The sequence below is a fragment of the Pyrgilauda ruficollis genome, unplaced genomic scaffold (assembly GCF_017590135.1).
Source record: "Pyrgilauda ruficollis isolate IOZ18807 unplaced genomic scaffold, ASM1759013v1 scaffold12, whole genome shotgun sequence".
NCBI classification, from domain to species: Eukaryota; Metazoa; Chordata; class Aves; order Passeriformes; family Passeridae; genus Pyrgilauda; species Pyrgilauda ruficollis.
This window is the reverse complement of record NW_024510321.1, coordinates 2,219,588-2,233,393: the sequence shown is the minus strand read 5'-3', so window position 1 is coordinate 2,233,393 and position 13,806 is coordinate 2,219,588. Positions and strand designations below refer to the sequence as shown.

The window sequence follows — 13,806 nt, the reverse complement described above, 5'->3', positions numbered from 1 at the left end:
TGGGTCCTATCCAAAATCAGACACCACCACCAGCAAAAAGGCATCCTCACAAGCTGCAGGATCTCTCCTTGCGCTGACACAGAGTAGGAAAGGCAAGGAAGAAGTACAAATAGATTCCATGGAACGCCTTTGCTACAAAAATTGGTGTCTTCCCCGTGGCAGCTGCTGGTGTGGACTAAGGCTGCCTATGGAAAACCCACCTAGGTGAAACAGGGAATTTCTGGTGTGTTAAAACAGCCTTGCATCGATTCCAAAAAGGGGTGAGAAAAGCCTCCAGTGCTGGAGGAATTATTTCAGTCCCACCACATTCCTATTTCCTTTGTAAACATTATCATCTCCGTTTTACAGAGCAGGAAACCAAAACAATAACATGTTGAACATTTCATGGGGAAATACTCAGTCTGTTTCCCACTGTATCTTATCTTTAGGACCCTCTTTTCCCACACAGATTACTGCAACATAAACATACTTGAAACATAAACACACAGATGTACAGAGGACATGTGACATGACTGTGACAGAGAACGTGTGCCATCCCTCTTGTCCTACCTCTATGCCCCATATCTGCAGTCCCAGCTTCCTCTCGATGCTTGGGAGGTTTGTGTCACCGTCTGTCATCCTGCAGGCTGAGCTAGAAGGCAAAGGGAGAAGAAAACCCAAAATAATGACATAATTAGATGCAACAGTGAGCGTGCTGGGTTCCTCTTGCCATCAGAGCAGGTCTAATACAAAAAATCCACATTTTGAAATGTCTCTCTTTGCTATAAACAGTTAGGTGGGGTGAACCCCCATTCCCAGGCTATCCATGCTCATGAAGGGCCAAGCAAAGTGTAGGATCCCAGCCCAGCAAACACTGATAGGACACAGCTGTTTGGGTGGGGGATTATTTTCCCTGGATTTGAACAGGTGGAAAGGACCCACTGGGCTGTTGGACCTGACACCAGTACTGGTTTGTTCCCACCATGGCACGAGGGGTGGAGGAGACACGAGAGGACCTCCAGGAGCCCTGTGCCCCCCTGGGCCAGCCAGGCCAGGTCAGGTCAGGTCAGGTCTCCTGACCTTGGGGCACTGGGAGCTCAAGGAATGAAGCCCTTCTACTTCAGGCCAACATTCAGCTGTAAATTCAGACAGGTGTCTCAGGGCAGGGCACCAGGCTGCCAGCTCCATGCAGGCACAGCAGCACACAGAGGGATCCAACCAATAACCAGAATGCAAAATTTGTTTTACACAAATCCCAGCACCTTCCAAAGCTCTGCTGCCTCCATGGGGAAGAAGCAGGTTTCAGGTTGCCCACACAAAGGTGTCTGAGAATATTTGGGATGGTTTTTGTGTCTTCAGCTGCCCCTGTGATGGGTGGAGGTCTCCCATCCATCCTCTATCATACCTACCAGATGTGGGGAAAATAAAGGACTATCCTTAGCTGTGCTCCCTGTTCCTACTGCTGAGGTTTTTACCCAAGAAACAACTTCAGAACCCAGCTTGTTTACAGGGCAACTTCCAGAAACAAATGCAATTCCAAAGCAATGTCCATAAAAACGTGCAGTTAGATCCTATGGGAGCTGGCTCTGCTGCAGCAGCCACAGGACAGGCTGTTTGTGCAGGGGCACAACCCACACCAGCCTTTTTGTGAGCCAGTCCTGCTCACAAATCCAGGCCCAGCCTCCAGAGAAAACACAGCTCAGTGCTGTTCTGAAGGAGGGGAAGAGCAGAGGTGTGATCCCTGCCAGAAGGCATTTATTGCTCGTGTTGGGAGCAGCAAGTGGTGGTCACTCTGACGAGGTTCAACGCTAAGTAAGAGCATAAAAAATGCTGCCACAGGCAGGAACATTGGTCCATCCATACCTCCCAGACCCTGGCTCCGTGCTCAGGCAGTAGGGAGGTGCAGGTGTTTCCTGGGGTGTTTTGAGCACAGCCCCAGCACCTCTCTGCTACCTGAGCAGGCACAGCCTGGCAGTGCTTAGCAGCAGGAGTCAGAAAGTGCTGATTCCTTCCTGAACACAGAAGGACTGCTGGAGACTGAGTCTATGTGGCCTCAGGAACACATTCAGCAACCTTCAGCTCCCTCTTAGGTCCTCCAGAGAGCTTCCAGGCAGGAAAACAAACAGCAAGGACAAAAAAAAAGACATTTTTCACTTCAATTCCCAGAAAGGTGATTGACACCCATGCAGATTAAAAGCCAGATCCAGGAAGATATTTCAATGTCCACAGAGGAGACAGACACTGTTCTAAATGGTGTCGTGACTCAGCTACAGCCCTGGGGTACAGGGCTATCAAGAACTAAATACAAAAACACAGTCTTAGTTCAGATCTTTAGCCAAAAGACCTCTCCTTTATTTTAATATCACACTCAAAAATTCCCTATCAAAGAAAAACCCAAGTGAAGCCTCCTTCCCTCAGCTACCTTTTTAATTTATTTAGGGGTTTTTCCTTCCAGCATCAAAACAGGAAGAACCTGAAAAGAAAGCCAGTAAAGACATTTATATTTGAGGGCAGTGAAGCTTTTTAGCACCGCTGACACTTCTCCTTGTGGAAGGCAGCAGGCGTCTTGCTTTCCTGCTAACAGCTCAGGAAACCAGCAGCTGGCCAGCTGTGAGACACAGCTGGATCCCTGCTTCTCTTAGCATCCCAACCTCTCTTGGAAAAATTAACCCAAAGGATGCTGAGATTCCTCTGAGCACAGGCAGTGGTGCAGGACAGAGCCCTCTGAGAGCCAGCAGTGCTCCACAGATCCCACATCAAACCTATTTAACTGAAAACGAGGATCTTGGACCTCCTTCACTCCTGGGGATCCTCTCTCCATCTGAACCCTCACAATTAGTGCTGACTCCCCACTTTTCTGAGAAATGGTGTCCCTCCCTTTCTCCTCAGTGCTTTAGCTGGGGGAGTGTGAATCACAGACAAGGTTGGCTGTTTCTTTAGACTTTCCAGCTTCTTTCAGTGGCCAAGTTAGAAATAATAGGAATATGACTTATATAATCAAACAGCTCATTTCATTAATGATTTAATGTGGGGCTTTAATCAGATGATCCCATAATTCAACTCCTGTCCAGACATGAAATCTGGTATTTATGGAGTGAAATCTTCCCATCTGTGCTGAAATCATGAAGGGCAGAAACTTTTAGAATTTAAAAAGAAGAAAAACAGGGATGTTAACAGTCTTGGGGCATTCACTGTGGGGTTTCAACAGCAGTGTCTGGGGCAGCCCTTATCTCAGTCAAACCAGTTTTGCTCAGCATTAGGCAAAATGCAAATTGGCAAGAAGTGTGAGTCAACCACCTCAGGGGCAGGAATTCACCAGGGAAAATCACTGGTTATGGGCATGGATTTGCTTGCTTGGGCAGACACAGCTTTACCTGTGAAGGGAGGAGAGAAGCAGCTGTAGCTCATCTCTCTGCCCCCACATTAATAACATGCAACTACTCAACTTCCACCTCCGGGGCCAGCCTCTCCCACTGCCACCATTTCCAGGGAAATCTTCCTTTCTGCGTGGGAAGAGGAGAAACGTTCACCCCTTGAATGTGGGCTGAGAGGTGGCCACTGCATAGCAAAGGCAGCTTCTGGCTTGGAGCTGCTCTGCTGTGTCATCACCACTTGGTTAAGGTGCTATAAATTAAATTGCAAAGATCAAATGCTGCTCTTGACTGAGGGTAGAGAACCTGGAAACCAAACATTGGTGGCTGGCCCTTGACTGGGTGTTACAGCCAGGGGCACCTGGAGCCTTCAGAGCTAAAATCAAAGCTTTTCCTGTCACAATCCAGGCAACAAAGCTGGTGGGTGAAGGCAGATGGGTCTCCCTTACACCCACTGCCCTTTGTGCACTGCCAAAACCACAGCAACACCCCTGCTTGCTAAATCCAACCCTCATCCCCTCTCCAACCAGCACAGCATGAGGAAAAGCTTCCCCTTCAGGAAGGACTACATGACTAATTAAGTGTCAAGGTCACTCCCAAGGCTGGTTAATGATTAATGGCTGGGGTGGAAGCGCCAACCATCACTGGGTCAGCTCGGTCCGCGCTGGGAACCCAGGCCTAGCAGGACATTTCTCCAGGCAGTCTTGGGCTGTTTGGGTGGGGAGGGAAAAAGCAGGACTCAGAAAGGGGACAGGGGAGCATTTCCAGCTCCTGAAGCTCACTCTGAATTCAGGCTGGTTTGGCTGGCCTGGGTCTTGGCGCGCGCTTACGGGGCTGCAGTCACGGCAATAAAAAAGCCCCAGTGAAATGACTCATGCTCTGTACAGCTTTGGGAAAATAGGAAGCAGCTGTGGCTCCAGCCTTTCCAGGCTGAAAGGCCTAATTATTGGGAATACTTGGACTGGCATTAGATGAGGTAAAGCAGGGGCTGTTGAATTGCTTTCATTGTCTCCACTGTAGTTGGGCATCTGGGCCCAAGTAGGTGCCATTTTTTGTTTGCAGAGAGGACAGTGCTTAACTCTTGTTTTGCCCACAGGAGTGAAATTCAACACTGGAGTTCCCTCATGTGGCTCATCAGCCACAGCTGAGGAACAGTGACAGTCCAGAAGTTCAGCACTCAGCCTGGATAAGCTGTTTTTTATTTCTCTGTTGCAAGAGGAGAAAAAGCAGCTTTTATGCCATGGGAAAATCATGGCTAGGGAGGGCCAGCTATGAGGCCTGTCTACTCTCTCATGTTGTCACACAATCAGAGCTGTAAGACCTTCCTCCAACCTGTGCTGGATGTGCTGGAGCCCGGTGGTGAGTGCAAGGAACAGGACATGCACTGTGGGGATGGGAAAAGAGGAACAAACACAACTCAGCTCATCCTCCTGCTCAAATCCTGTGAGGTCCAGGTTCAGGAGCTCAGTGTGGCCCCCAAGCCAAGGACAGGGCTCTGCCCAGACATGCCTGGGTGACCACAGAGAGCACTTCAGCCTTCTTGGAAAGAGCTGTTGCCTGGCAGCTAAAATTACGTAAAGAAGGCCTTGAAATAAGATGCTATTTCTGATCACGGTGGGCAATTAAACATTGGAACAGCTTATTAGGGAAGCTGGCAGGCTTGGCTTTACTTAATGTCTTTGAAATGAGATGGGTGAATGGCTGGGCCGAGCTCTCCTACAGCTCCTCGGGCTCTGTGGCCAGGAGCTGCTGCTCAGGAGCTGCACTTGCAGCAAGCTGCTCCTTCCCATGGCTTCGGCAAAAAGGCAAACACCTGGATTGGCCCTCGTGCTTCAGACACCTCCACTGGTCAAGGGATCCCCTACAGGATCATCAGCATGGATCTTGAAATGGCTTGGAGGGTTTTTCAGACTTAAGTAGTGCTGGATCAAAACCCGAGATGTGGCATTGGAGGGATGAACTGGGATTGTGCTCCTCTCCTCAGGGTCAGTGGCTCCGCAGATAAGAGGGGACTTCACTGCTTTAAGTGGGGCAGGTTTTCCCCTTTTTCCATGAATGGCTGCCAGGGATCACCACACCACGAGCTACTACAGAAGACTGGTGTCTTCTGTTCTCTAGTCCTGGGCTGAGATGCTGAGGTTGATGTGAGTGAGGATATATGAGCATGGGATAAAGAGATGGTTTGATGTTAATGATGGCCTCTCAAACTGTAAGTGCTCTACAGCCCAGGAGAGGTTTGAATTCCCTATCCAGTGAATTCACAGGATGCAGGGACCTGCATTCACCTAGCCAAGGAACTCCTCAGGCTCTGAAAGAGCAATAACCATTTTGCCCTGTCTGAAAAAAAAACTGACCAGTGTTTCTGGGACTGAGTTGCTCTGTCCCTTGAACCCTGGAAATTTACCCCATCTCCAACCATCAACCCAGGCCTTACAAGAAGCAGACCTCGGGCTTAGTGTGATTTCTTACAACCTGTGCCTTCCCCTCCTGGCCACTTCTGGCATCTCAGACTTAGCAGCTGATACTTGGTCATTCCCAGAAAACCACTGAGGCTGTGAGCTTTACCTTTTAGCTCCTCGTGAGGATGGACTTTGCACTAATCCTCCAGTGCTTCCATTGTTCCTAACATAAAAGCAAAGATCACAAGGAAATACCAGGCTGCTGGGAAATAACCACCTTCCCACCTGCACCAGCCCTCAATCTGTATCTCATCTTCCTCTTCAAATTCCTCCTGATTTAGAAGAGAAGGCATCTCATGATTGATCTCTTCTCATTTTGTCCCTGCAGCTGCATTTCCACCTGCCACAAATTCCAGCTCAACACCTCACTCCATCCAGGGAATATTTCTCATCTCTCCACACCTCTCTTCATGATCCCTCCTGTCCCCCCTGTTTATCTCATTGTTGGTGGATTTCCAGCAGCCTGATCTTTAAGCAGATGGTCTTGAGAAACTGATTTGTAAGAGCAGATTGGTTTTTTTCCCCAAACTGCTGCTATTTCTGAGTCTTCCCTCTAAAATTTTACCAGCTGACTGCTTGTCCTGGGAACGATGGAGCTGCATTGTCCCAGCAAACTTCTCACAATGTGGGAACAATGCGCTGACAATTAAATCAGAACTTTGACTTCAGCCCGGCTCCCGAGTCATGTGGTCTGAGTTTCCACATTCATCACGCTGGATGTGGAGCCCAGAGCTCAGCAGTGGCTGGCTCTGGGAAAGGCAGAGCCACTTGGCTGCAGGTGGGGCTGGCCTTGGTGTCCTGCACAGAAGGTCAGAGCACCCACGCAGCTCCTGCCTGAATTCTTTCCCAGCCAGTCCTCCTTGCCCAGGATGGCTTTGAAAGCAGGAGGCTCTTCCAGGCAGGCAGGATCTCTGCAGGCTGAAGGCAGCCCGAAAAGATTCAAAGCTTTCCCAAACAGAGGCTGAGCTGCAGGGAGCTCCCCCTGAGACTGACAACAAACTCTTGCTGTGCAAACCCACCTCTCTGAAGATCCATGAGGAAAAAAAAAATAAAACCAGGCACAAGAACCTGCATGCAAACCTAGTGCAGCAGCATTGTGCTGGTGTGGTGCCAGGTGCATTTTTGTCAAGTAATAAATTTCAGCTGGGTGCACACCTACTTCAGAGGTACCCACTGCACCTCCAGCCCCTCTCCTGGGGTTTGTGAGCCAGCAACAGCACGGAGCCATCCCAAGGGAAAGGTGAGCAGGCAGCTTGCCAACTCATCGGGAACAAATCTCTCCTTTCTTTTAGCTCTTTCTCCTCTGGTGAAAGGGAGAGATTCCTGGCTCAGGACCAGCCCTGCATCCAAAGGCACGGGCAGGAGATGCACACAGAAGGAAAGCAAAGCCATTTTAACTCCTCTTCCTGGTTTCCAGGGAAGGGGTTAAGGATCTAACTCCTAATTACTCACCACCTCCACAAAAAAAGTTACCACACGCTCTCCCACATCAGCATTTTAACAGAGCATTATTTAACCCCATGGCTGCAGGTTAAATAAAACCAGAGCTGAGACATCAGGGAGGAGAGAAAGTGGGTTTGTTCATCTCTGCAAGAGAATCCTGGGGAGCACCTGCTCCTCAAAGCTGAAAGGAAGGAGAAAGCCTCAAAAAAATTACATTTTCCCAGCTGAAACTGAGGAAAATGCCACAGCAGCTTCCTATGCAGAGCCTGGAGGAAGGGGAGGAGAGGGGGTTAGAGACTGGGATTTATCCACCTTCCCTTGGGTGTCAGTTTCAGCTGCACAAGTCTGAGGAGGGCTTCCCCTGGCTGGTTCCCCTCATCCTGGTGCTTGCTCTAGGGCAGATCCAGTGAATCTTGGACAAAAGGGACTTGCTGTTCCCTTGGCCTAACGAGAAAAGCCCTGGGTGGAGAGCCCAGCTTGCCACACTTCCCTCCTGCTCTCCCAGAGTCTGGGGCTCAGTCCCATCCACTGTGCCCCAAGATTCTGCCAGCATGAGCTGATGCAAATACCATAAATAAACCTCCTTTAAACCCATCTGCCACTGCCCACCAGGCCCATCCTTCTCAAAAAACAACTCTAAGAGTTAGGACTTTTGTTGCTGCATGTAACAGTTTTATATTTATTGGAAGAATTCACACATGTATGTGTGCAAGACCAAGAGCAGCTTTTCCCTGGTGCACAGTTTAATGAATGCAGTTGGACAAGCCCTTGCCCACAGGACCTTTTTTGGTGGTGATGGAGCAGGGGAGATGCCCTGCCTCCCCTCAGACCAGCTGGAGAACTGGTTCCAGAGCACTGGCTTCCCAGCGGAAAGTGGAAACCTTAACTACCAAAAAGCAGGTTGCAGTTTTGTCCCAGTGCAGACCTGCAAGCATGACATCAAGCTTGGGAAGAGAAACCCAGGACTTCCATTAAAAAAAGAAAACAAAACCAAAACCCCAAACAGTTTCCATTTTGGATTGCAAATGACAAGCCCTGGACCTAAGCAGGTGCTCTGTGGGTGACTCTGCACTTCCATCTCTGGCCCAGTGAAATGTAAAAATTCAGGGGGAAGTTTCGTTTCTCAAGCAGCAAAGGGAAGCTCATCCCAGTGAGTGTTGGCTGACACAACTCTAATGAAAGACAGACCTGTGTCAAAACAAAAGGGGACCAACTAACCCAGCCCAAGGTTCCACTGGGATGGGTGCTGAGGCACCATCAGGCTGTGAGTTTCCTTTTCTGAGCTTTAAGGTCTCAGGAGCAGAGCCAGCCCTCCCCAGGATCTGCTCTCAGTGGAACACCAGCACCACACACCTTTTTGGCCTCCAGGCTCGTGTTCACCCCACACCTGAGATGTTTTTGTCACTGTGTCACCCAGCCCTTCCAACCCTGGGGGGCTCTGAGGCTGCTCTTGGCTCTCCTGGGACCTTGGAGAGGCCACTCAGCTCCTCTGGGCAGGAATGAAAGCAGAGAGAGCAGCACATCACCTGCACAAAGGCAGTTGAGTAAAACATCCCTGAAAACACCACAAAACTGCTTTAGACAGAGTCACTCATCCTGGACAACCTTTTTCACCTGGAGCTGCCAAGGGGAGTTTTGTCTGAGCACCAGGAGGGGAACCAGGCATCTGAAGGACTGGGATGGGTGGGACAGCAACAAAGGACAGTAATTCAGGCTCTGCACACTCCCAAAGGAAAGATGGGTACCCAGATAGTCTCTCTAACCCAAAAAAGAACGTGATTTCCAGCACTGCCTGTTTCCTACCCTGTGCAGCTGTTTTTGTAAGAGCAGCTTTAAATAAAGGGCCAGGCACAAACCTCTCCTTTCATCCCAGGGCATGGCAACAGGACGTTTTTAGGTAGAAGAGGTCAGCTGCTGTGAATAGCTCCTTCCACAGGAACTGCCCAGGATGGAGCCCAACCATGCAATTTAAGGTCCCCCACGTGTCACATCCCTGACATGGATATAAGGCAATAACAAGTTCCACTGTTACTGTACCCAGCTCTGCCTCAGATAAGCTTGAAGAGGCTCAGGTAAAGACAGGTTTCAAAATGAGGGTTTCTGTTACAAGCAGAGATCCTTGGAAATCAAGGCAACTTGAATTGGATGCACGTCACTTGATGCCTGGACTTTTCAGAGTGAAAGATGCCAAAGACTTTAAATGATAATATTCACCCCTTTCTGCATCCCTTTCACATCCAGAATGGGTGAAAATACAGTAGAAATGCATAATCATCCAGGATAAACCATAATTAGGCCCATTTCCAGGGTTGTATTATATGGAGAGAGAGCTCATGAGAGGAGAGGTTTTAATGAGTTGTGGGAGAGTGTTTCCCTTTGTGACTGAAAGATCTGCTCCTCTGAGAGGACAACAGAGGCTGAAGAATATATGTGAATAAACAAAGAGATATTTTGGGTGTGGTGTGGCTACCCTGGAGTCCTTTCTCTGGCACATGCACATTTCACACATGGAAAGCCCAACCTGTGGCTTGTGTCAGTCCAGTGAGAACCTCAAAGGGCTGACACAAAAATGTCATGAAGGAGGGACCTTGAGGAGGGTCAGTGGTGGCACAAGTGTTCCCCAGGCGTGACAAAAACGCATCTGGGGCAGGTAACACCACGGTTTTGGCTGTGCCCTGAGCTCCCTTCACTGCACTGAGCACTTCAGGGCTCTGCTTCCAAGTGGGTCACCACGTATTTAACTCTGGGAACTGAGGGAAGGCTTTTGGTCCAGCAGGATGTGCCCAGCACAGAGCTGAGCCCCAGCACAGAGCTGGGCCCCAGCACATTTCCATTTCCAAGCAAGGGGCAGGTGTCCAAGCCAGCCTCCTCCTCAGCTGGGGACGGATCACCACAGGATGGGTGCTCCATAACAGACAAGATAACAACTTCCATGCTCAAAGTGCAGAAAAACTTTCACAGCTCTGTGGAAAAGACCAGGAGATGCTGTGAACATACAGAATCACAGAATTATGAGGTTGGAAGAGACCTCTAAGATCATTGAGTCCAACCTATGTCCTAAAACCTCAACTCAGAATCTAGACTATAGCACCAAGTGCCAAGTCCAGCCTTTTTTTAAACACACCCAGAGATGGTGATTCCACCACCTCCCTGGGAAGAGCATTCCAGTGCTTGATTATTCTTTCAGTGAAAAATTTTTTCCTAAGAACAACATCTTCAGCATCCCTGGCCATGCAAGAGCAGGGATTTATTGACTCAGCCTAAGCAGAAGCCCCAAGGTACAGGAGGAGGCAGGAGATCAGGGTGACACTGCTCACAGCCATGGCACAAAACCTTTGCTCCCAGCTGGGAGACCTTGTCTCAAAGTCGTGCCTGGGAAAAAAAACATCATGAGACCTCTGTGTATGCTGGTGAGAAGGGAGCTGGAGGAGGAAAAAGGCATCCTGTTTGTGCAGGGAGGAGAAGGAGGAGGAGGAGGGGAGGCTCACCTGGCTTTCCCAGGAGGAAGGTGAGGCAAGACGGTTGTAGGGTTTTTTCTCATCTGCCTGTCCTTGCATTACCTTCCACCTGGCATCCCGGGGGAACGGTAAAACCCCGCGGAAGAGGAAAGCCAGTGCCCTCTGATTGTCTAATCTCTACTTTGCAGGCTCTAATCAGCCCATTTAGCTGCGCTGTGTAAAAAGCACCTGGATGATTCACCATCTAAGGGCTGCTCTGGCGGGGCCGGTTTGCTTCAGCTGCTGCAACACTTGTTTACATCTGCGTTAGGGCAGCCTTGAATAAGCGTGAACCTCCCACAGATGCTAATTCATATCAGCTCTCCTTTGTGTTAAATATTTATGTTCCTAATAGGCACGCCTAAGAAAAATACTGGCAAGTGAGCCAGCAGCTCCACTCCATTACAACTCAATTTTATCTCGGTGCAACTCGCATCTCCAACGAGCAGGATGAGAAAACATTCTATCTGCAGAGCTCAGCAGCTCGGCCATTAGCAATCTGTCGATCAGATGCCAATAAAACCCATCGATGAGAACTTCCAAAGACTTTCTGTGGCTGCCTGGACCCATAACTGCGCCCCAAAGGCAGGCGAGCTTTTGGAAATCCCCACGGCAGCAAAGCATAAAACAATCCAGGCCCAGACAAAACGCTGTTAATTGGCTGCTGCATGAAATCAAAGCCAGGCTGTGCAGAGCTAAAGGAAAAGTTGTGTCCTCGGAGCTGACAGGGAGCTGGGACGGGTTCTTGGCAAGCTCAGAGCTGCTTGTTCCAGCCCCAAACGATGTAAATCAGGGTGGGCTCCTTCCAGCAGACACATCCTGCTTTGTAACAGGGCAGGATTTTAAATTTATTATTTTTTTTTTTTTCAAGTATGAAGCATATTAATTTTTTTGTTTGTTGTAACAAAACAAATTCATCGAACAGTTCTGGCCTCATTGGCGCTGGCAGGGTGCAGGGACCTGGCTTACCTTGCTGGAAGTGCGCGCTGTCCTCGCAGGTGTCCCTTCTCCACCAAGCTCAGCTCCTTCTTCTCCTCTCCGCCGAGTTCCAAGGCACTTTTGTTCACTGTTCTGCTACCTTGTCAGCCGGGGAACAGCACTGTTCGGTAATTCAATCCTCTACTTAACCGCAGAGACACTCCTACCCGGAGATCACACCCATTCCCAGGCTCACGGGGGGACAAAGAGGGAGCCGGTACGGGAGAGTTTCAACCAACTCTGTTTGCATCAAATATCCCCCGCTCTGAATTCGCTGAATAGTGATTAAGTGCTGCTTTCATTAAAAACCTGTTTTGTCCAGGTTAGCAGGGCACAGGAGGGATTTTTTTCCCTCCCTTTTCTCGGTCTCTGCGGGACAAAGCAAGGTGCGGTGCTGCTCAGCGCCGTGTTAACCCTTGGGTCCAAAGAATTCCAGCTCCAGTCGCTGGCTCTGACTTGTCCCGAATTTTGGCAAAGCTGTTCCAAGGGGAAAAGTGTTCGGGGAAGATCCCTGCTCTTCTTCTCCCTGCAAGGCCGAGCTGGGTGTCCCTGCGCTCACAAGGAGCCCTGGGTGAGGATTGCCCTCAGGTTTAGTGCCCGGAATGGGGATGTAACAGAGCATTGGAGTGTTTAACCGGGCTGCCCTCCCAGGAGAGCAGTAATGATAAACCAGACAGCCCCAGCAGTGTTTGCTGAGCCACACAAAGCTCTGTGTGTGGACACTTGTAGCTCATTGCTGAGAAAAAATCACCTGTGAAGGATGGCTAATACCTAAAAACTATAATATCACAGCCACTGAAGGCTGGCTGAGTCCCTGGCTGGGGATGACCTGAGGAAAAACCATCTCCTGGCATTCCCAGGTGCTCCTGCCTGCCATGTGCATGGTGCTGCTGATGGAGGGAACATCCCTGTCTGGAGGAGGCCCCAGGTGGTACCTTGTCATCAGCCACCAGCTCTGCTCCTGGGGGACCCAGGGCTGTGTCCAGCTGTGTTCTGCACAGCTCTGAGGATGGAGATTTTTGGGGGATCCAGGGCTGTGTCCAGCTGTGTTCTGAACCTCTCTGAGGATGGAAACTACACACAACCTCTCAGGACTGGCAACTACCCAAGGCCTTCCCTTCAGATACATTTTTCCCTTGTCACTTCCTTAATTTTCTAGATTAGCCCCCACAATCTGAAAATAAATATGAATCAGCTCACCAGCTAAACCAGGTGGCTGAATAGGTTTAAACCACAGCTCCCACAGATCTCATCCACTGACCACTGTCAGACCTCAGGGATGGGAGGAGTGCCCAAAATACCAGTGACGCTGCCTGCAGACCGGTGTGCCACTGACCACAGAGAGCTGCAACCAGGGCGTGGGCTGGAGCTGCTTATTCAGCCTGGGTGTGCCCATTTCTGAGAGGATCACTGCAGAGACTGGAGTTTCACAGTTTAAGATGCAAAACCAACTCCTCACAAGTGATTTCTCCCTTTATGTCTGCAGGCTATAGCTCATAAACCTGTAACAGCCTTCACCTTTCATTTTTCATTATTTTCATGCCATTCTTTTCATTTTCACCATTCTGAGAGTGTTCATCTGTTGGAGGGACAGAGGGACAATGCTTTGTGTTTCCTCCAGTCCACAGAGGATGGGGACCTGCAACAGGGTCTGCTTTTATCTTTGGAGCCCACCCTAAGCCCACTGATGGTCCAGCAGTGAGGGTCACACACCAGCAGATCTGGTGGGAGGCATTGGGAGGTGGGGTGAAATCACCTGGAATCTTGGAGGATCAGCACCTGGAATCTTGGAGGATCAGCACCAAGGGGTGTTTTCCCACTCCCTTTTTGCCACATGGACTCGTTATCCCCAGAACCAAGGATTTAATTAATAGTTGGGTGGGTTTTGGTGCTGCTGTAAGTCAAGGCACTTCCATGGCTGTGGCTACACAAGTTTGAGCTCTGGGATGGAGCCTGTATCCACATATCCTATATCCTATATAAGTGGATATCCTATATCCACAGCTCTGCTAATGCACTCCAGGCTCCCACACAGGTGATGCCTGAGCTGCCTGCCCTCTCCTCCTCTCCATTAGTGCC

The 13,806-nt window shown here is 49.7% G+C and overlaps 1 protein-coding gene across 1 annotated transcript in view; it reads right to left on the bottom strand.

Moving 5' to 3' along the window:
- Positions 1-11,805, bottom strand: part of VILL (villin like) — a 33,993-nt gene extending 22,188 nt beyond the window's left edge. The window contains exons 1-2 of the mRNA XM_041487893.1: positions 11,719-11,805; positions 550-631 (exon numbers count right to left, since the gene is read on the bottom strand). Coding sequence (XP_041343827.1) covers positions 550-618 — 69 coding nt within the window. The 5' untranslated portion in view covers positions 619-631; positions 11,719-11,805. The remainder of the gene's footprint in view (positions 1-549; positions 632-11,718) is intronic.
- Between the last annotated feature and the right edge of the window lie 2,001 nt (positions 11,806-13,806).